Source organism: Lepeophtheirus salmonis, chromosome 6 (genome assembly GCF_016086655.4).
Source record: "Lepeophtheirus salmonis chromosome 6, UVic_Lsal_1.4, whole genome shotgun sequence".
NCBI lineage: Eukaryota > Metazoa > Arthropoda > Copepoda > Siphonostomatoida > Caligidae > Lepeophtheirus > Lepeophtheirus salmonis.
Genome location: NC_052136.2, coordinates 29,918,413 through 29,939,862, shown reverse-complemented (window position 1 = coordinate 29,939,862; position 21,450 = coordinate 29,918,413). Strand labels below are relative to the sequence as shown.

The following is a 21,450-nucleotide window of genomic DNA, read 5'->3' as shown; positions in this document are numbered from 1 at the left end:
TTAAAAAATATATGATATTGATATATGTAAATTGTAAAATTTTAATCGTCATTCCAAAATAAAATGATAGTTTGAAAATGTCAAAATTTCAATTTGAAAGAGCTTGTCCTTTTCTGATGACCATCTATGGATTAATATGAATGACGATCTTTTTAGCATATAGTCTTTCAACTTAACCTTTATTGTCAACTTATTTGCACTCATTAATTTTGCAAATGATAGGTATGTAAAATACAAAGGTAATATTCATCAGGGACAGAAGAAACAAGATTTCAATACAAAAAGAGTCACAACGAAACAGGTATCTTAAATGATAAAATTTACTTTCAAGGTAAACTTGAACTAGCAGTAATTTATAAATACAATATATAAAGAACTCAGTATCTACAAAAGTAGTAGGTCTTTGAAACTATAATACGATATTAGTATAGTCACCGCGCAAGAGAGGAGGACAGAGGCCATTGCCGTCACACTTTTTGAGAATTTATAATTATCATTTAACAATGATGTCGATTCTTTGACATATGGCCCATTTAGTGCCGGTTTTAAGGAAGAGGGAGTAAATATTTAAAAAAAAAAAATTAAACTCTAGTTTAATATTTTGGATTTTTTTATGAAATCAAACTTGGATCTTGATCCTTCTTAATTTTTAAAATGATTTTTATTTGTTGACATAAAATCTCTATTGTATATTAAATTAGGAAAGCCAACCGTCCTCTTTTGTGCGAACATGTCCTCTTGTTACATCTTGAAAATCGACTTCATGCATAAAAATCCGGACATTTCATGAATTTATACAAGTCGCCGAACGCTCTTGACAGGATATAAAAAGTGGACATCTCCAGAAAATTAGGACAATTGGTTTCTCTAATTTAGTTGGTCTGCTAACATATACTCGTATCAGCAAAAAAAACTTTTGGCACATTCATAAACAGTACGCAGACCCTGAAGTTTGCACTCATGAAAAACGATTAACTTTTATTCGAGAGGAGCGGTAATGTTTAGAAATGACTTAAGAATAAAAATATTATAGGTATTTATGAAGGAAATGTAAAAGTTGTGGAGCCATAAAATTAAATGTTTTCCATTTAAGAAAAAATGGGCCGTCACTATAGAAGCAATTTTAATCACCTATTGAGGTTCACAAGAAACATTATAATGCCAAATTAGGTTTAGGTGTTTATTTTAATATGTTCTTTTACTATTAATAACATAATAATTATAGCACTCTAGCTATATATCTTAGTCTATCCTATAAAAGATGTAGCTTTACCACTCTTTGAAATCAAATTCAAAATATCATCGGACGAAAGTGATGAAGACGTCACAAATACCCTCTGCCCTTCAAGATCAACTTTGAAGTCTTCAATTCCCTTATCTAAAATAATAAATATGAGATCATATACAACGATTCATGGTCCATGAATCATGAGCAACTAGATATGCATACCTTTATTCCTTGTTAGAATTTTCTCAATTGCTCCAGAACAACCCCCACAAGTCATTGCAACTTTGTATTCGTAGTTCTTCCATCATACATATATTGATAAAAAAAGAAAATATCATTTTATACTACTGCATTAATTTTGTAAGTAAAAAAAAACATGCATAACGATGAGGCACACGCAACATGAGGAAGGTGTGGTCCCTACACAATAATTAATATTTCATCAGACTTCCAAAACAAGTTTTCCGCTGTTTCCTATCTTATCCTAGTTATCAATGAACGGGAAGGATGTTAATCTATGTACAGTACAATGTAGTACTTAAAATCAGAACAATGCATCCAAACCAATTTTTATGATTTTTTAGGAAGTATATACTTGTATCACCACCACTCAGGGCTGAGGCTTTATGAGTAATTAAAAAACTTTTGAAATTTAAGATATTCAGTCTTAAATTATACAAAATAGTTAAGTAACGATATGTCTTAGTTATTAAGAGAGTACTAAGTACTTGACGATAAAATTTGAATTATAGGTATTTAAACGATATTATTACAAAGTATTATCAGCTGTAGTCAGGCATTACATTCCCTGTCCTAATTCATGATAAAATGTCTAATAGTTTTTGTTCCATCTTATCATAGAATGGGTTCTGTTTCATCAATGTCCTTCATGAAACGTCTCCATATCATATATTTATGTCTGTACGCCCCGCTTTGAAAAACAATGATAAAACATAGTTGTTTAAAAATAGAGACAAATACAGACTTTACACATAAAATTAAAGTTGTTCAGAATTCTGAGGAACACAATTCCTGGGCTCTGGAGGGCAAGTTTATTTTTTCACAAATAATTTGACTTTTTTCATAAAACAAAATCGATTCCCCCTGTCTCAATTTTTTTAAGCGTATGGGTTGTATATTCGAAAATGCACCAAAATAATTAAAAATCTACAAAACGAATTATTCCAGTAACGGAAAAAGGGAAAACGTATACTGGATACGAATTAAAAAAATGGTATTAATTAAATGAAGGAAGAAGAGTATTAGTAAGTTAATGTTAGTGTATATCTTCAATTTTCATTATGTTTGAACCAGGAACATGGCAAGATAGCGAAGACAATGGTAATAAATAAATCATATGGTCAAAAATTTGGAAAAAAACTGATTTATATTTACCAAAATCAGTATTTTCACATGGTCAATTATATGTTGGACTTTCAAGAGTGTCATAAGGGGGTGCAGATTTGATTATATTTACATCAAATGGATAGAAAAAACAAAAAAAAAAGTTTTATATAAGGAGGTTTTACAATAGAAATTTGCCTATTATATAATTATAGTGAATCGTTTTAGCTTAGAATTTTAACTTAAACTAGCAAAATACAAATAAAATCTTTTTAATTGGCAATCTTTAAGATAGCGAGTTCGTGCTAGTAATTATAAATAATGCATTCATGCAACTTAAAGTACATGGATAAGGACTGTTACGTCATTGTTAAGAATGATGACGTTTTCATTCTTAAAAGTGTTACAGTATTTATGATATATTGATGATGTCCTTAATATTATCATCAACGACTATCGTCGTCAATAATAATAATAGTTATATTAGAATTGAAAAACAACCTCCGTGCATGCAGTACAGCTCCTTGCCGAGTACAATGTAATTTAAGTACATTATATACTACAAATTATAATATAACATTATTTAAAAATGTGCAAGTCTCAATATTTATAATACTCACTTTTGAGCTCATATTTGATATTATTCTAGAGGAGTCCTTGCGTTGAAAAATAATTGATAAACTGAAACCGGCTTCTTCAGCAATGAATTTACTGATAACTTGATAAGAAATAAAAGAGGGTGTAAAATGAAGAGTCTTCGATTGAACAGTTACAGAAAGAAATTGATTAAGGATTAAGTCTTACTTATAAGTTATATTACGTTTATTATGAATTAGGAAATGAAAAGGTTTTGCTGAGTATATTTTAATATATAAAGTTCCGTTTAATTATGTATTCTTCAACAATATTTGGACAAATTTCATTATTTCTTACTTCTCTCCACCATTATAATACATAATAAAATAATAAATCTATAGCGTCATTTATGAATTTCAATTCAATATATGTAAATATTATTATAGACGGATTTGATGTACATAATTTACATTGTTTCGCTCCAAAGAGAAGGTGTTGGACGTTTCATGATAAGGAACTATTCAGTATTACACGAGTAGCTTACTACAAGTTACAACACATGCACTCTACATCAATCATTATATGCACATACAAAACACAGTCCTGTATACAGTACTGCATGCAGTAACTATTTCCTTCTACTTTCATTCATATATAAATGTGTGTCGATGAGTATTAGGAAATTAATCTATTCGACTGTGTCTATATATGTGAGCTAACTGGATGTATAATACTCACAGTTATTAGTATTTATTCAGTGTTCTATTAATTAAAAATAACAGCATTCCTTTTCTCCATAATGATATACTGTAAGTTGAAATATTTTCAGTGAAATTATGATGTATAAAAAGAGCTACTAAAATAGTTATTATAATATAGAACGGAAGAAGAATATGAAGCTAAAGCTGGAGCAGAGTATGTATTAATAAATAATGTTTTATTGTGTGTTTTACGATGATTTAATTTAATATAGGAAGCTGGAACAAGGAAAATATGTATAATTATATGTATAATTTTCTTGTCCCAGTTCTTATTCGATCATGAATCATTAATGATTATTTTTGTCTAGCTGTGGGCAGCTGTGGCTATAGATTTGAAAACTGTGAAAAAGTGCGTTAGATGGCGTCTCTGGAACTCTCTGTTTTTTTATATATGAAATGGAGACAAATTCTCGGTTGGATCGACTTTTCATACTATTGAAATCTGGATCCAGTGCAACACGAGAAAGTGCAGCGACTCAGCTCGGGAGGCTCCAATCCACCAACCCTGAGGGACTACCTCATTTGCTCACTCGCTTGTCCAGTGTGTTTAAATCTCCGGATTGGGAGGCACGAATCGCAGCCGGGAATGCTTTGTCCGCAATATTCAAGTCCCTGGAGGCATGGGATCCCCTGGAGTGGAAGGAGGAGAATGGGGAGAGGAATGAGGATTGCTTCAGTTTGAAAGGAGGTTCTTCCTTCTTGAGTGTCCTGGATGAGGAGGAAAACATTTCCTTCGAGTCTCTCAACCTTGACTCCATCCTTCAAAGAGGCACGTTCCTTCGTTCCGAGTCAAAAAATCAAGAATCTCCTCAATCCTCCTCCTTGCAAGATCAGCGAAAGCATTTGGATGATACTTTGGGCATCAAATCTCAGCAATTAGTTACTAATGAAGATCTCGTGCCCGAAGCCTCCACTCCGGAAGAAGATGTTCTTGCTCCTCCTCCTCCAAAGAGATTCAAGTGGGATTTTGAATCCAAGGAACAGAGTCCCAATGACTCTCCTCTACAACCTTTCATTCAAATTATGTTTAAAGACTTATTTCATGAATCATGGGAAATTCGCCATGGGGCAGCGACGGCTCTTAGGGAAGTACTCAAATATCATGGAAGCTCTGGAGGAAAAGTCATGAATGTATCCGCCTGCGAAAATGATCGTTTTCATAGAATTTGGTTAAGAGAACTCTCTGTCAAAATCATTTGTCTTATTGCATTAGATCGTTTTGGAGATTTTGCTTCCGACACTGTTGTGGCACCTGTTAGAGAAACGGGTGCTCAGGCATTAGGCTATGCCATTAAGGTTATGATAGAAGAAGACGTGCAAATTGTTGTAGATATTCTTTTGTCCCTTATGGAACGGAGAGAATGGCAGTGTCGTCATGGCGGGCTCTTAGCAGTGAAATATCTTTTAGCATTGAGAGAGGCAAACAGAAAAAAACTTTTAGCTCAAATCTTTCCCTCCGTTTTTAGTGGTCTTCAAGATACGATGGATGATGTCGTGAGTGTTGCGGCTTCGTCTTTACTCCCTGTAGCTGAACTACTTCCCTCCACATTAAGTTCAAGTCAATTATCAGATTTAACTGCACGCTTGTGGGATTCACTTCTTGATTTAGACGATCTAACAGCCTCAACTCACTCTCTCATCAAATTACTCTCAAGTCTTTTAGTTTCATTGAAGAGTGATCTCTATGTCATGCATTCTACCTCATCATTAAAAGATTTAGTTCCAAGAATTTATCCTCTTCTGTCACATTCATCTAGTCTCGTTCGTCAATCGGCGCTCGAAGCTTTAGAGACACTTACCTCTCGGCAAGATCTGGCATGCTCATTTTTACCTCACATAATAAGAGATCTCTCATTACATCTTTTTCAGCGCTGCTTACTCGAACATTATTCTCGCAATTTAGAATTAATTGAATCCGTATGGAAGTGTACCTGTAGTAATACTCCAATAGGAGACTTACTTCTTGCCACATGCCCCTTGTACGGACCTTGGCTCATTCTGATTTCACAGCCTCCTAATTGGCCTCTTCAATTAAACAATAACTCCAATACACATTTTTTCCTTGGTGGCCCAGATGCTCAGCTTATCACTGATCTAGAAGAGAAGTCTGCTTACATGATGCGTGCTCGAATTTTGGCCGCTAAGCTCTTAGGATTTTTAGCTGGTTTTGTTGTTCAAAGAGTTCCTAATATGACGTATACAGAAGACCCCATGAATCAATTTGTTGGCAAAATAATTCTTCCCAATCTACTTAATACACGATCTGCATATCATCGAACTACTGTTTGTCTCGTTATATCTGAATGGAACTCACTTTGTTCTTTTGATAAATCTTCATTACCAGATTCGTTAAAAACCTCATTCATAAGATTTTTGACTGAAGCAGTGAGCTATGATGAAACCATTTCGGCATTTACTGCTTTACAAAATGAAGCCTCTGATCTTTTGGCAAACCTCAAGCATTATAATGTAAATATAAACAACATGGATATTTCGGGTCCTTTAACCTATGAACACATTCAAAATATTATTGAGATATCTGATGAATCTATTAACAAAAATAATAAAATACGCCCCAAAATGAAAACCTCACTCATTGAAAGGAAACATAACGTAATGACAACTCTATCCTCAGTTAAAAAGGATCAAAGTATTTTAGGAACTATGACTTTAGCTGCAATTGCTGGCTCAGCGGTTTCACTATGTGCTCTCCCAGAAAAGCTTCATCCTCTAATTAAACCTCTCATGGAATCCATTAAGAAAGAGTCAAATGTTCAACTTCAAAACAAATCAGCGGATAAATTAGCTGACGTAATGGAAATTTGTACTGAAAGATCTCCAACATCTAATGATAAAATTATCAAAAACTTGATAGCCTTTGTTTCTTCGGATAGTGTTTTAACCCCTCAGCTTATTCAAGAAGTAGAAGATAGCGGAATTATTACACATTTTGTTCGTGAAAAATCAAAATTAAGTTATAGTGCAAGGAAGAAAAACTACGGAAGCTCCAAGACAACTCAATCAGAAGAGGAATTGACAACGTCCATTGTTAAAATGAAAAATGAAATTCAGAGACGTGGTGCCATTGTAGCTTTACAAGCAATAGTCAAAAAGTTTGGGAATCTCATTGAGTTAAAAATACCAAAATTATGGGATTCTACCATCGCCAAATCTTTTGTTCCTCCGGAAGAAGATAGTTCAAATCCATCAGACTTGGTCAATGCCTTACAAGCACTGGAAGTTATGATATCCTCGTTACATATTGATTTATACTCAACTTTGGAAACATCTGTAAACTGCCTTTGTAATTATCATGCAAAAAACGTTTCCTCTTCTCTTCGGTATATGACGGCCAGAGTCGTAGCTGAAATAGCTTCAATATCACCTAAAGTAGTCATGACCACGGTAATTAAGACTATTCTTCCTTCATTGGAGGTATCTCACTTGGCACATCGCCGAGGAGCAATAGAAGTTATTATTTGTATTCTCGATAAATTAGGAGTTAAAATAGTCCCCTATATTGTGCTTTTACTAGTTCCTGTTCTAGGAAGAATGTCAGATACTGATTCTCAAGTACGCTTATTAGCGTCAAATTGTTTTGCGACACTCGTGAGACTCATGCCTCTTGATAGTGGTAGTGATGACAAAGAACTTAACTGTGATCTTTTTTCGAAAGAAATACTCGAAAAGAAAAAATCTGAACGTAAATTTATACACCAACTCATGGACGCCAAAAATGCAGAATATTTTCATATACCCGAAAGAGTAATGGACACTGAGCTTTTGAGATCTTATCAAAGATCAGGGGTTAATTGGTTGGCGTTTTTGAATCGCTATAAACTTCATGGCATCCTGTGTGATGATATGGGTCTTGGAAAAACACTGCAGTCGATATGTATACTTGCGGGGGATCATTATAACCGGATCAATCAGAACATGGAAAATATTCCTTCCTTAGTTATCTGTCCCCCAACACTTCGTTGGCACTGGAAGGAAGAAATACTTAAATTTACCAAAGGTAAATTTTTATCTCCACTTTTGTATAACGGAAATACCGTGAATAGATCCTCTACACGGACTTTCATCGAAAAAAATAATATTCTCATTACATCATATGATATTGTACGAAAGGATATTGAATTTCTAAAGGAAATTAAGTGGAACTATATTATTCTGGATGAGGGACACATAATCAAAAATGCAAAGGCCAAAACTACCATAGCAATCAAATCTCTAAGTTCTAATCATAGATTGATTTTGTCAGGTACACCCATACAAAATTCCGTTTTAGAAATATGGTCTCTTTTTGATTTCCTTATGCCTGGATATCTAGGCTCAGAGAGAGAATTTAGTTCGAAATTTAGTAAGCCTATTATAGCAAGTAGAGAATCCAAGTGTTCCAAGAGGGACAAAGAAGCTGGAGCTCTAGCAACAGAGTCATTACATCGTCAAATACTGCCTTTTGTTCTGAGACGCATGAAGGAAGACGTTCTTAAGGATCTACCTCCTAAAATTACTCAAGACTATTATTGTGATTTAAGTCCGTTACAAATTCGTTTGTATGAAGAATATACTTTAAAGCAAAAACTTGATGACTTGGATGGGAATAGTATAAAACCGACGTCAAGGTCTCATATTTTCCAAGCACTGCAATATTTGCGCAAAGTTTGCAATCATCCTAAGCTTGTTTCGAATGAATTAAGTGTTACTCAAAGTCAAGATATATCCGTCGCTGCTAAATTGCCTGCCTTGAAGGAGCTTTTGCTTGAATGTGGTATTGGGATAGTCGAGGGAGAAGATAATCAATTATGCTTGGCAAGTCAGCATAGAGCCCTAATTTTTTTCCAGCTCAAATCAATGATAGACATTGTTGAAAACGATTTGTTAAAGAATTTAATGCCTTCAGTCACTTATCTTCGGTTAGATGGGTCCGTTCCCACTAACATGCGACATGAAATCGTTCAACGCTTTAATAATGATGTGTCTATTGATATTCTTCTTCTTTCAACGTCAGTTGGTAATAATCGAATTTTAATTTATTTATCTTCCTACTGGTGAACAGTTATTTTAATTAATGTTTGTTTATTTTTATAGGTGGATTAGGGTTAAATCTAACTGGAGCAGATACTGTCATTTTTGCTGAGCATGACTGGAATCCTATGAAAGATCTACAAGCAATGGACAGAGCTCACCGTATTGGTCAGAAAAAGGTTAAAAATTCATTTTCTTATTCTATGTGATTATTCATTTTGATCCATGTCTACATAGGTAGTCAATGTATATCGACTTATAACGAGAAACACAATCGAAGAAAAGATCCTTGGACTGCAAAAGTTCAAATTGAAGACTGCAAATACTGTCATTTCTTCAGAGAATTCATCAATAGAATCCATGGCAACGGATCAGATATTTGATTTGTTTTCATTGGAAGAGAACGAAGATCAAAAGAGACGTTCTCCCGAGTCCTCTTCAAGGGGTGGAGGAGTGAAGTCAATTCTGCAAAGTCTACCAGAGCTATGGGACGAAAAACAATATGAAGAGGAATATGATATAAACACTTTCATATCCAAGAGCAAACCATCGTCATCCTCATAATATTATTGGACTTATATATTTTTAATCCATCTCTCTCTCTCTCTTTATAACTATTTATCCATTTCAATCAAGTGATTAATCTCATTTGTCTCATTTCAAATGAGTTTTGAAGGAATAGAAATGTGTACTCATTCGTCTTTATCCTCTTGCTCAGTCAAAACTACCCATTCATTTATTTTTCTTATAATATACTTATAAACTTTTTATATATTTCGAAATGAAGTACAAGAAAATTTATTTTGATAGGTAGATAGAAATACATTTAATCATAGAATAAATATATGTTTTTATGAATGTAACTATACATTAAAAAATCATTGACAAAAAAATAATGTTCCTTTGCTACTACGACTTTATTGTTCCTCTTAATATTTAGTTCAAAATCTTTTTCAGAGTCCTCTTTTCTTTTTAATAGAAAAAAAAACAATCCTTAGAATAATTTATTATTATTAGTACAGCACATCGTTTGCATACGATTCAATACAATATGCATGTCCTAGGTATTCAGAAATTCCAAAATATATACGTACAGTAGATATTAACAATCATCTATTTATGCACCCTTGCGTCATTATTTATTATATTAATTTTTCGGGACTACCTTTTTTATATTATTTATAATATTCAAAAACGGTATTCCCTCACCCTATTTTGCTATGTATTCTTTGTAAATATATTTAAAAAAATTATTATTGTTTTTTGTCGAGTCATTAGAATAAAGTAATAAATATATTTCTTTTAGTCATAACTAAGTAACAACAACCACTTTTATGACGTCTTGTTTGGAGATAAACATAAGTTTTTATAATATCCTTTCCTTCAAAAACTTTGGACCATAAAATATTTTATGTAAACCTTCAACCTGACTGTTTCGTAAAAGGATTTATGTATATTAGTATTTCCTTATAAATTGTATGTCAGCGGGATCCTGTTAGAAAATAAAAAATACAAAGAAATTTAAGTATCTCTTATTTTTTTTTTTTTTAAATAATACATTTTTGGTTTGTCTTACAATATATTAGTGATGTTGTTAATTACTAGCAGTAGTAACTGGATTGTCCCGAGTTATTATTCGTCGATGAATAAAGAAACTTCACTTTAACAATATTGAAGATAACTCCTCAAGAAATCCTCAGTATTACTCTATGTTTTTCAGGAGCACACTCAAACCTAGTTTCTCAATACGTAGATGTGCTCTCGAACCTCAAGAATGAAATAATAATGATCATAGCTTGAAATTTTTTTATTAAAAAAAAAAAACATTGTTCAGGTTGGCAACAACAGCAAAACTCGCACGCTAAAAAATGATTAGGATTTACAACCATATATATATATATATATATGTTCTCTGCTGTTCATTTCTTTTTTAATATGCGGTTGGCAACCTATGGCACGCGTCCCACTGCTGGTACGTGCAAATTAGAACATATTCCTGTAGTTAGTGTATGTCTATTACCATTATTGTTCATAGTGGCGCACTCATTGATTATAAATGTTGAAGTTGGCACTCCATGTCTCAAAGGCTGCCTACCCCTGTTGTACAGTTTTTGAGGCATAAAAAAGTCGTATGCTCTAGAAAATATTGTTAAATTAAATTAAATGTAGAAATACGAGAACGCTTTTATGTATGTCTGGGGCGCCAATGCTTTTTTTTTGTCTTAAATGTGTATGGGAATCATAAAAAAAATTAATTAAACTAAAGTTCAAAACATTAATAGCCGACTAAAAATAACAATATTTCATTTTCTGAGAAGTAGAATAGCTATGTCCTTTTCATAATTGTAGCACGTTAACCCAAAAGGAAGGAAGAATATTTTTTCTCAAAATTGAACATGGAGTATATTTGCCAACAAATTATAGTTCATTTAAATGAAAAATGGTTCTAATTAATCCTTTGGAGGAACCACTAATTTTACTTAAAGTAGCCAAAAATCACAATCATATTTATAGAATTAGGAAATTAATAAATTATATTTCCAAGACAATATAGGGGAAAAATTAAGTCAAGTAGATAAAACGGATTTTTTAAAATACAGTTAACACTCTTGTGTATTTCAATTCATTCAGAAATTTGAATTCAATGACTTTAATTGACCGTAATATCTCTTTGAAATATTGCCTGTCATTTTATAAATATAAATGATTGAACCTTTGTATATATGATTCGTGTATTTTTCATAAAAACATATATTTTTTTAAATAAATCCAGACATGCATATAACACTGAAAAAATGCAATGCAGCCAAGATTGATATAAATTCTATTATCCTTGATTATGTACTTTAAACCCTTACAAAAAATTACAGGCAAAAATAAAAAAACAAAGAGCGTGAGAATGTGTTTCATTGAGTACAAGAGAAATTAAATTATTTCTGCGTAAAAGTGACATTAATAATAATTATGTACTTTTTAGAGTGGTTAATTCACATTTACATGAATATTATTATTAGGGGCGTCTTCAGGCAGTGCCGTATGTCAGGAAGATTTTTCGGTCCGCTTTACAAGGGTGAACGGTTGATTTTCAGTGGTGAACGTGGGATATTTAAACAGGGCCAATGCTAGCTACAGCATAGATTAAATTATTTTCTGCAGGCAAACATTGGGAAAAAATAAAATGAAAAGGAAAAACTCTAGACGGAAAGTCAATGCCGACCTATTCATAAAGGAAGGAGTATAATGGAGTATAAAATGCACAGTGCAAGAATGAGAGAAAATTTTTGAACTATACAATTAAGTCAAACAATTTAAACCTCCTTAAATATTTTTAAAATAATAACGGATGAAGATAATGAACAAGATTATAATACACCATGAAACGGTTACATCGACAGAAAATAAATTATGTTCTCAAGTATTGATGTTCTTGATTAGGAAGTCTTATTCCATGAGAAATCCGTCCGCTGGGGTAATTTGATGAGTCGCCATTATTTTCTGTGTCTGCAGTAACTTTCTCTTCAGCAGAAACGGACTTTTCAGATCTTGGTTCAGGCAGTAAGGCCTCAACTGGAGCAGGGTCATCGGGACAGGAGGAGGCAGTGACTGAGGTGAGGATGTAGCAGAGGAAGTTTTCTTAACAGCAAAGTTCAATGTTTTCTGCTTCTTATGATCAATTTTCACTTGATACTTGCAGCTGGGGCCATTCTTAAGGAGTTTAACTTTGTGATCATTAAAGTTGTCCATCTGTATTTCCTTCTGACAGATAGAACAAATCACCAACTCTCTGTTAAAATGCGTTTTCCGCTTCCCGTGATACATTTCTGATAATTAATAAATTACTGCAACAATCCACTCTAAAAAGTACATAACTATTATTTATGTCCCTTTTAAGCAGTAATAATTTAATTTATCTTGTATTCAATGAAACAAATTCTCACGCTCTTAAATATTTCAAGAGTACTCCATACGAAAAATGTTGCGTGCGTCTTTTTTTTTTTTTTTTGGCTGTAAAGTACTTCACATTTGCAACCAGTAACGTTAAACGTAATATCTAACTCAAATATCCACTCAATGTGAAGTACTTTAAATCCATACGAAAAATGTTGTGTGCGTCTTTGTTTTTTATTTTTGTCTGTAAAGTACTCTTGAAATAATTGCAGTAATTTATTAATTATCAGAAATGTATCACGGGAAGCGGAAAACCCGTTTTATATTCAAAGGTTCAATCATTTATAAAATGGCAGGCAATATTTGAAAGAGATATTACGGTAAATTACAGGATTTGAATTCAAATTTCTGCCGTTTTATCTATCTGACTTAATTTGGCCCCAATATTGTCTTAGAGATATAATTTATTAATTTACTAATTCTATAAATGTGAATTTTGGCTACTTTAAGTACAATTTGTGGTGCCTCCAAAGGATTAATCAGAATCATTTTTTCATTTAAATGAACTATAATTTATTGGAAAATGTATTCCATGTTCAATTTTGAGAAAAATTATCTAGCTTCCTTTTGGGTGGACGTGCTACAAATATGTAATTTTATTATAATGACTCAGTACTATTACGAGTTGGTCATAAGTTACATATATATAATAGATTTTAATAATTAATTATGACTTAATTCATCTATATTTTCATACCTATATGATTGGTGGACGGTTGAGTAAGTTTTTTTTTTTTGGTCCGCTGAAGCAGACAAAGTGCAATACTGACGTACGGCCCTGTCTGCAGGGGTGGCTTTAGGTCCCTCCCCAATTTCAAAAATTGCCCCTGAAATTACTATGACCTATTTGAATGGGAAAGCTAAAATCTCATTTTTAGTGTTCTTTGTTTTAAAAAAATCCATTCCTTTCGGCGTTCCGTTCATTGAACGTACGTTCCAAGGAACGCCGTTCAATTTTGCGTTCCGTTCACAAGCCTGCATATTGCACCAATGTTAAAAGACACAATGTTTAATTATTTGGTACGAATTGCAATAGTTAAGTATTGATTAATTAATAATTGATTTATTTCATTATGAGGATGATTCAACAGTTGGTTCGAACCGCTATTAAAACTGTTCTAACAAAAATGATGACAGTTGTCTAATAAATAAGATAGAAAGTAAAAAAAAAAAATGTTTAAGGAAGAGAAAGAGTAAATCAATTCATTAATGATTTGACTCAATGGACAATTGTTTGGATTGAGTGTGTTGTATAAAAATATGTGTTCCTACGGGTATATGAAAATAACAAACCAAAAATTAATGCGGTAATCCCAGCTACTTGAAGAAATAAGAGAAGAGGGTAGCTGTCATGACGTTGATATTAGATCAGCTACAAGCAACCATAACAGGAAGGAGATAAACATTCCTTATATAACAAGGACAAATAGACTGGAATTACTCCGATCTCGATCATCAATTCTACCCAAATTATGAACGATACTCACTATCTGCTCTAACATTTTTTATTTGTTAAAAAACTTGTCAGTTAAAAGTTTCGTTTAAAAGATAAATATATTGAAAATTTGTCATATAAAAATTGTTATCGTAAATTATGTTCTACTGTAGACTTAAAAATTAGTTTCACTTTTGTGAATCGTAATCATAAGTAAAGCATTCGTCGGGTCAATAAATCTTGAGCGCGCCCCTGCTCGTTTTTTAAATCAATGTAAGTGCTCCTGCTCAATTAAAAATGAGCGGCGCTCATTTTATCGCTCGTAAAGAAGTATTTGAAATTGACAAATTTGCAATTATATTCTTTAAATTTGTAAATATTACCACAATATAAGGGTGCAAGAATAAATAAAATTCAGAGATATAAAATTATATTCAAAATAAAAATAATCCATAAGATGATTTATCCAATGTTTTAACTATTACATATTTGATTCATTGACAAAAGTAATTATTTTATCTAAGTTTTCATTTTTATTCTCTGGCACCTATCCTTAAATAATTGACGGGGTTTCGAGAATACCCTCTCAACAGTAGTGTATAAATCAGATGGTAACATTTGTCCTTGATTAGATCTATCGGCCATTCTGCCAAATATTCAAATATCTTTGAATAACAATTATTAAATTGATATAATTCACATTAGCACATGCAAATAAGATTTATGTGGGTTAATGGGTAGTGGTTCTAATTCAAGTATGCTATACGATTTTTAACAACAATACATTATTTTCAATATCTTTTAATAATCCAAATAATTGGTTTAATTTAAATACGTGTGTCAAGAATCTTATATGTGTCTTTTGGTGTGCCTTGGGCATATTCGCTTCTAAGTAAGTTCCTTCATTTTACTCAATTTTTTAGTGGTTATATACATTTTTTATTGATTTTAATCAAGATATTTAATAAATAATTCGTTTTTCAAATGTTGAATGTTCGTATCAATTTGTTATTTATTTAGATTTTCATCTATATAGTTATTTCATGTCGAAGTATAAAATTGACTCTATTCATCAATTTAATCTCTAGCAAGAGCAATATAATCATTCCTGTGCTGCTTAAACATTTCAATGACACTTTTAGAATTTTTTTAAAATTTTTCCACTGAAATACTCATCGGGTTCAGCAATAATCTCTTAGTTTGAGCAAAATTTCTTACCGACAAGCATTTTTTTAGGGCTGCAGCAGCCAGTAGTCACTGGGAGCAAAATCTGGAGAATAAAGTTAATGCACAAGGGGTTCGAAGCTCTATTAATGTAGTTTTGCAATTGTTTTGATTGAATTGGGAGACGGTGCTTTATCCTGGTAAAACAATTTCTTCTTCTTCTAGTGGTTTTCCGTGATTCGTCCTTCAAACGCTCTAATAACGCTATGTAATACCCACTGTTGATGGTGTTTTCCTTCTCAACATTCCAAAATACCGGGGTAACAACCTTTCAGCTGATTGTTGTGTTTTGGAGAAGGTTTAAAAGGTGCTGTCCACTCAGATGATGATCATTTTGAATCGGTAGTGAAGTGATGGATCCATGTTTCATCCATTGTCTCATACCGACGCAAGAATTCCGGGTTGTTACGTTTAAATATGGTAAATCACTGCTCAGAATCATCAACACTTTTTTTTTGGTTAATAGTGAGCTAAAGCAGTACCCACTTTGAACATATCTTTCTCGTGGGCAAATTCGCAGGAAATATTAAGCCACATTTTCTTTTGATATCTTCAGCTAACTCATCCAACTTTACTTTCCGATAATTCAAAACCATTTTGTGGATTTTTTGATGTTTTCTGTTCTTTCCATCTCATTTAGACGTCCACTGAGTTCTTCATCATTTGTTTTCTACGACAACGTTGGAAGTCAGGAAACCAACGTTTAATTGTTGTTTATGATGAAGCAGAATCCCCATAACACTTTTCAAGTCATTACTTAGCTTGCACGATATTTTACACATAAATAATCAATGTAACGTTAAAAACATGAAATTGATTTTGATCAATATTTTTGGAAATAACAAATGTAGCGTCACACTTAGCAAAATAACTCACAAACTAAATAACAGATTGTCAGGAAATTTTGAAATTTGTCTTTTGATCTTTTGAAGTTTGGCACATACTGAAAATGAGGGGAATTAAAACAAATAGGACCATCCATGTATGAATCCCAGAACTTTTCAGCACATGTGATTTTTTTAAGTCGAAGATTGACCTTGCTCCGGGGCTTATAAAGATTCTCTGTCTTATCTCACACACTCTGGACTATAGCGATTACATATTTCGGGCGACAAGTCTATGTCTCTTATCATTTTGACAGGTGGTATGTTTCAGTTTTTATAAAAGACGGACTAGACATACTTAGGTATGCCAAGGTTTTATATTGAGCTATCTCACTGCTACTAAAAAAAATATAAAATCATTAGTAAAAAAAAAAAAAGGCATAACTTAACTTTTTCTCTATTTTTAATTTATTGAATCAAACCAATCTTTAACGATTTCACTCAGTTCGACTCCACTCTTTCACGCAAGTCAACACAATACTAGAATAAAATCTATATTATATGCATTTATAATTTTTTCAATCAAATTCAATGAAGAATTGTAGCTATAAAATATTAAAGTTAATAATTGCTAGACATGGTCGTCAGTCAGCCAGTCCAGCGCATGCCCAACCGTCGAAAATAGCTTTCTGATGGAGCAGATGCTCCTCGCACGATTAATATCAAATTATATTGAAATTTTACTTAAGCAACCAATCCTAACACTGTTTGATCCGTTGAGAGAAACGCGTTTAGAGACAGACGCATCAAGAACCAAAGGTCTCGGATTCAATTTATTACAACAGCATGGAGAAAGATGGAAGTTAATTGAATGCGGTTCAAGATTTATCACAGAGTCAAGGTATGCAATGATCCAGTTAGAAGCCCTTGCCATTAAATGGGCTATTAAAAAGTGTCATATCTACCTCAGTGGACTACCGCACCTCGAAGTGGAAAGCATATATTTTTGTATATCCGTCTCATTCGGTCATGAATATAGATAATACGTGAATCGCATGTACCTAGATGAAAGGCCCAATAAGTATACCAATACAATCCTCAATAGAATCGGATAACACAATGATATAATTAAAAAAATAATGCAGATGTAGCCCAATATTGCATGTGGAACATTCAGGTGTTGCATTTTCCTTACACATTGGATCTTTGCAAAATTTTAATTGAGAAATATACCTAATAAAAAGGATTCCATTGTCGTTTCTCAACTTTCGCTAGTTTTTCCTCAAAATAATGGACGGGAACATAGTCTTTGTGTCTCTACTCTATGATTGACTAGGCTCCATTATACCATATGACGAAGGTATTGTAAATAAGCAGGTATACATACTTTTGTTCTAGCTTTCCTGGACTACCAGGCTTGTAAAGCAAAAGGACTACCGACAAGTTAAATATAGGCCACCACTCTTTTCTTCATCTAATTCTCCTTTCATAAACATTTAATATTATATTCAAGAGATAAACTCTTCATATGTTCTTATTATATATAGAAACCCTATCAGGAAATGTCAGATTCATATACTTTTTTTCATCTTTCTAGCCTTAGAAAATAGAATATCTTTCAAACGTTAAGAGTAAGATTTTCCTATGAAAACAATAAATTCTTATAAATCCCCATGCTTACCCTACGGGCGAGAGGTTAATTAATTTAAACATTTAATTTCAAAAGGAAATAAAACTATAAAAAACGAACGGAAATGATTAAAAATTGATTTTGAGCAACATCAGCGAACAAAAAAAAATTCCAATTAAAAAAAAAAACCTTGGAATATTTTTCTGTAATATTTATTATTATATTCCTTATCCTATTATGAATTATGGATAAGTTATAAAGGTCTAAATAAGAGTGTCGTTTCTTAGACTAAAAATGCAAATATATTATTAGGCTCCAATTGTTGATAGAAATTTAGTGTTTCCTAGGGTAATTTATTCAACTATGTAAGTTAACAATCAAAAATAGGAAAATTGCTACAATGACGTCACGAGGGATCAATTTTACTTTCTTTAAGGACCGATGAATTAGACTGAACTAAATAATTATTTTTATTACATAACGGAACAATTGATAATAAGGAAATACCCTCAATGACGCCACAAGGGATGAATTTTACCTTCTTAAAGTTGGATTGGATTGGACTACAGTTTTTGGTCTAAATAAGGACCTGCACAACATTAGTTTGAAGTAAGGGCGGTCTACATTATATCATCATTTTATTCAGCTCCCCCCCCCCTTGTTGTACAACCATTTAAAATTGTTTGGTGAAGGTTGTTAACAGAAAAAAAGAAGTACTCATAATTGGATTTTTTTATCATTATGCTTATCTATGTATATAATACCTACGTCAATTAAATTACTCTGAAGATAACTTTTTTTAAAGTTAGGTATACCATTTATAAGAAAAAAAAGTAAAAATATATATAGGTAGACAATGTACGTATATCAAGTCTTCTTTTCCTTTCTCGAAAGAAAAAATACAACAAAAAGCACAGAAAATAAAAATAAAGGCTTTCTAATTTCAAATTCAAGAAATTGATAAAAAATAACAAAGACACACAAAAAAAGTTATAAAAATAAAAAACGCAAACAAACTAAAAAAATATACGAAATAAAACTTGGAAGAACGAACTACTCCAAATGGAACTAATAGAAAATGACATAATGTTCTCTTTGTGTCAGATAAATATGTAGAAAATATTAGTGTTGTTCAATATTCCTGTACTGTAGTGATAGAGGGATACTGATGCAAGGGGCGGTTAGTCCTAAGCATTTTTAGTATGTTAAAAAAGCTTAGCTTAGTTGTCATGACGTTTCATTAAATAAGCTGTAAACAGCTCCAAGATGAAGAAAGGACATTGGGTGAAATTACTCCGTTTTCGATTCTCAAACTCGACTCAGAGTCCAACAAGGACTTCCTTTATAACTCTTCAACAAATTGTTAGTGCCCCTGTCAGTCTTTCATCTCAAAAACTATCCTGATTGCACTTAGACATCTCCCTCGAGAATGAAATATTAATCAGAACAGCTTAAAAAACAAAAACAATAATTGTTAATGTTACCAACGGCCCCACCACTGTAGCTAAACAAATTGTGATGGAAAGAGGGTACTTGGCTTAAATAAATATTTTACAAGTGGTACATCACTAAAAAATGGGTCTAGGAATTGTCTTTGAAGTCCATATGCATATTTATTTATCCAGGCGCCTCTCTGAATCAAAGGTAAACACATTGAGTTCAAGAAAATAATTTATCTCGAGTACGTTGTCCACTAAGCTACATTGCTCTAAAAGTTCCCTTTTTGTGTTAACTATTGTTTGTGAAAAAATAGTTTAAAAGCATCCAAATACCGATATCTACCAGTACGAAAATCATGATAACCCAGGTACATACGAGTATTATTCTGAAATTGCTATATGTATTTTTTTTTAGCAACATATTTTAAATACGATTACATCATTGCCTTACACATCAAAGTCAAAACCAAACAAAAATGATGAAAACAGCATATTTACGGGTATCATTTGATACAAAATAATATGTCCTGCGGAATTATTTTTTTTGTATTCATTTTACATATATAGGTACATTTTTAGAGCTGAAAAAATATTCTATATTTGAGCTGTGTCAACATAGAAACAATCTTGAAAAAAGGACAGGAGAAAATCCTAATTCATTTAATTATTTCATGTATACAGACACCCGTTCCCGTTCACCCTTTTTCCGTTTCATCGTTCATTTTGTAAAAACTTTTCGTTCACCGTTCATTTTTGAATTATTTATTTATTCATTTAATATTTATCAACTATAAATAGTCCAACCTACAAAATTTTCATTCATATATAAAGCCCTCTTTTTTTTCTCAATCCATAAAAATGAGTCTGAAGGACTTAGCTTACTATAAGCGAAACAGACAATCACAGGAGTACTGAAATTTACAGGGCTCTAAAATACCTTTAAAAATGATGCTCTCAATTTTATAAAACGGTGTTCAATTTACAAAATGATTTTTTTAACAGCCTCAAAATTCCCTGCAGGCAATTTTTTAGGGCTCCATTTTATTTTAGACAGCCTTCCTCCATTAAAAACCCCTGAACAGACATATTTTTTCAGAGTAACCTTATTTACTAGCAAGGCTGACTCGTGGCATAGACAATATAATCAAATGCTAAGGTTGCCGTTCATTCAGTGGGCGCCATAATATATGCGAAGGAAAAAGGTAAGCCCGATCTTAACCCAACCTTTGGGTTGGGCTTAAGTTTTCTAATATAATAGTTGGACCTATTACACTGGACCTTGTCAAGCTTTAATTGGTCAGGCCCAGTCGTTTTTTTTGGAGAAGCCTCGGATTGGTTTTTAGTGGCTTTGCTTATTTTTTCAAAAGGTTGTAAATTTCTCCTGTGAGCAGATCTCCTATTTATCCAAAGTGTTCTTAATGTGTATATACTGTTAAGCTCTCTAGACTGGTGGCTTCTATTTAAAAAAAAATATTATTAATGAAAGACTTTTGCTTACCTTGTGAGAGAACAAAATAAGTCCCGAATCACTTGTCTGTATTTTTAGCTAACAGCTGAGCTGAATGTACTACTGATGTGAGTTCTAGTTCTTTCAACTCCCAAACGACTCTTCAGATTATTTTTTTTAATTTCAAATTTTTTTGCTCTGCTCCTTAATTTCCCCGAAAAGAAATCCCCCCAAACAAATTCTCGCTTATTTCACTTCAAATTTCATCATGACGAAAAAAAATTATAATAAAATGCAAGAAAGCTATCATTTAAGGTGAGTCGGCTAACGTCGTTCACTTCAAAGAGCCTCCTCATAGAGCTGTTACGTTTGCGAACGACATATCACTACATAGAATGCACCACCCCAACAAGTTAAGATCTGCATTTTTTAGTATGAAAATAATAAGAGCATATCAGTTGTATACTCTTTACATGCTTTTGTGCAGTTGTAATATTTTTAATTTATTTTGTAACAATTGTCTAGACCTTTCGTTTTGTACATAGTTCAAATTTAAATTTTGC

General features: G+C 32.4%; 1 protein-coding gene and 1 long non-coding RNA gene across 2 annotated transcripts; one reads left to right on the top strand and one right to left on the bottom strand.

Annotated features, from left to right (window-relative positions):
• Positions 1-1,318: 1,318 nt before the first annotated feature.
• On the bottom strand, positions 1,319-21,089 carry LOC121119177 (uncharacterized). Its single transcript, XR_005864698.2, has 3 exons — positions 20,939-21,089; positions 1,451-1,526; positions 1,319-1,378 (listed from the first exon to the last, which is right to left on the bottom strand). It is a non-coding gene; the product is annotated as an uncharacterized lncRNA (long non-coding RNA).
• Positions 3,552-10,460, top strand: Hel89B (histone acetyltransferase 1). The gene is made up of 5 exons (XM_040713790.2): positions 3,552-3,957; positions 4,028-4,063; positions 4,218-8,926; positions 9,004-9,119; positions 9,178-10,460. Exons 3-5 carry the CDS (start codon positions 4,306-4,308, stop codon positions 9,502-9,504), a joined length of 5,064 nt encoding a protein of 1,687 aa, XP_040569724.1. The 5' UTR covers positions 3,552-3,957; positions 4,028-4,063; positions 4,218-4,305; the 3' UTR covers positions 9,505-10,460.
• Positions 21,090-21,450: the final 361 nt, after the last annotated feature.

Coding starts and splice junctions, on each gene's coding strand:
- Hel89B (XM_040713790.2), top strand. CDS start 4,306: ATGGAGACAAATTCTCGGTTGGATCGACTTTTCATACTATTGAAATCT. Junction 8,927..9,003: donor TCTTCTTTCAACGTCAGTTG/GTAATAATCGAA, acceptor TTATTTTTATAG/GTGGATTAGGGTTAAATCTA. Junction 9,120..9,177: donor ACCGTATTGGTCAGAAAAAG/GTTAAAAATTCA, acceptor ATGTCTACATAG/GTAGTCAATGTATATCGACT.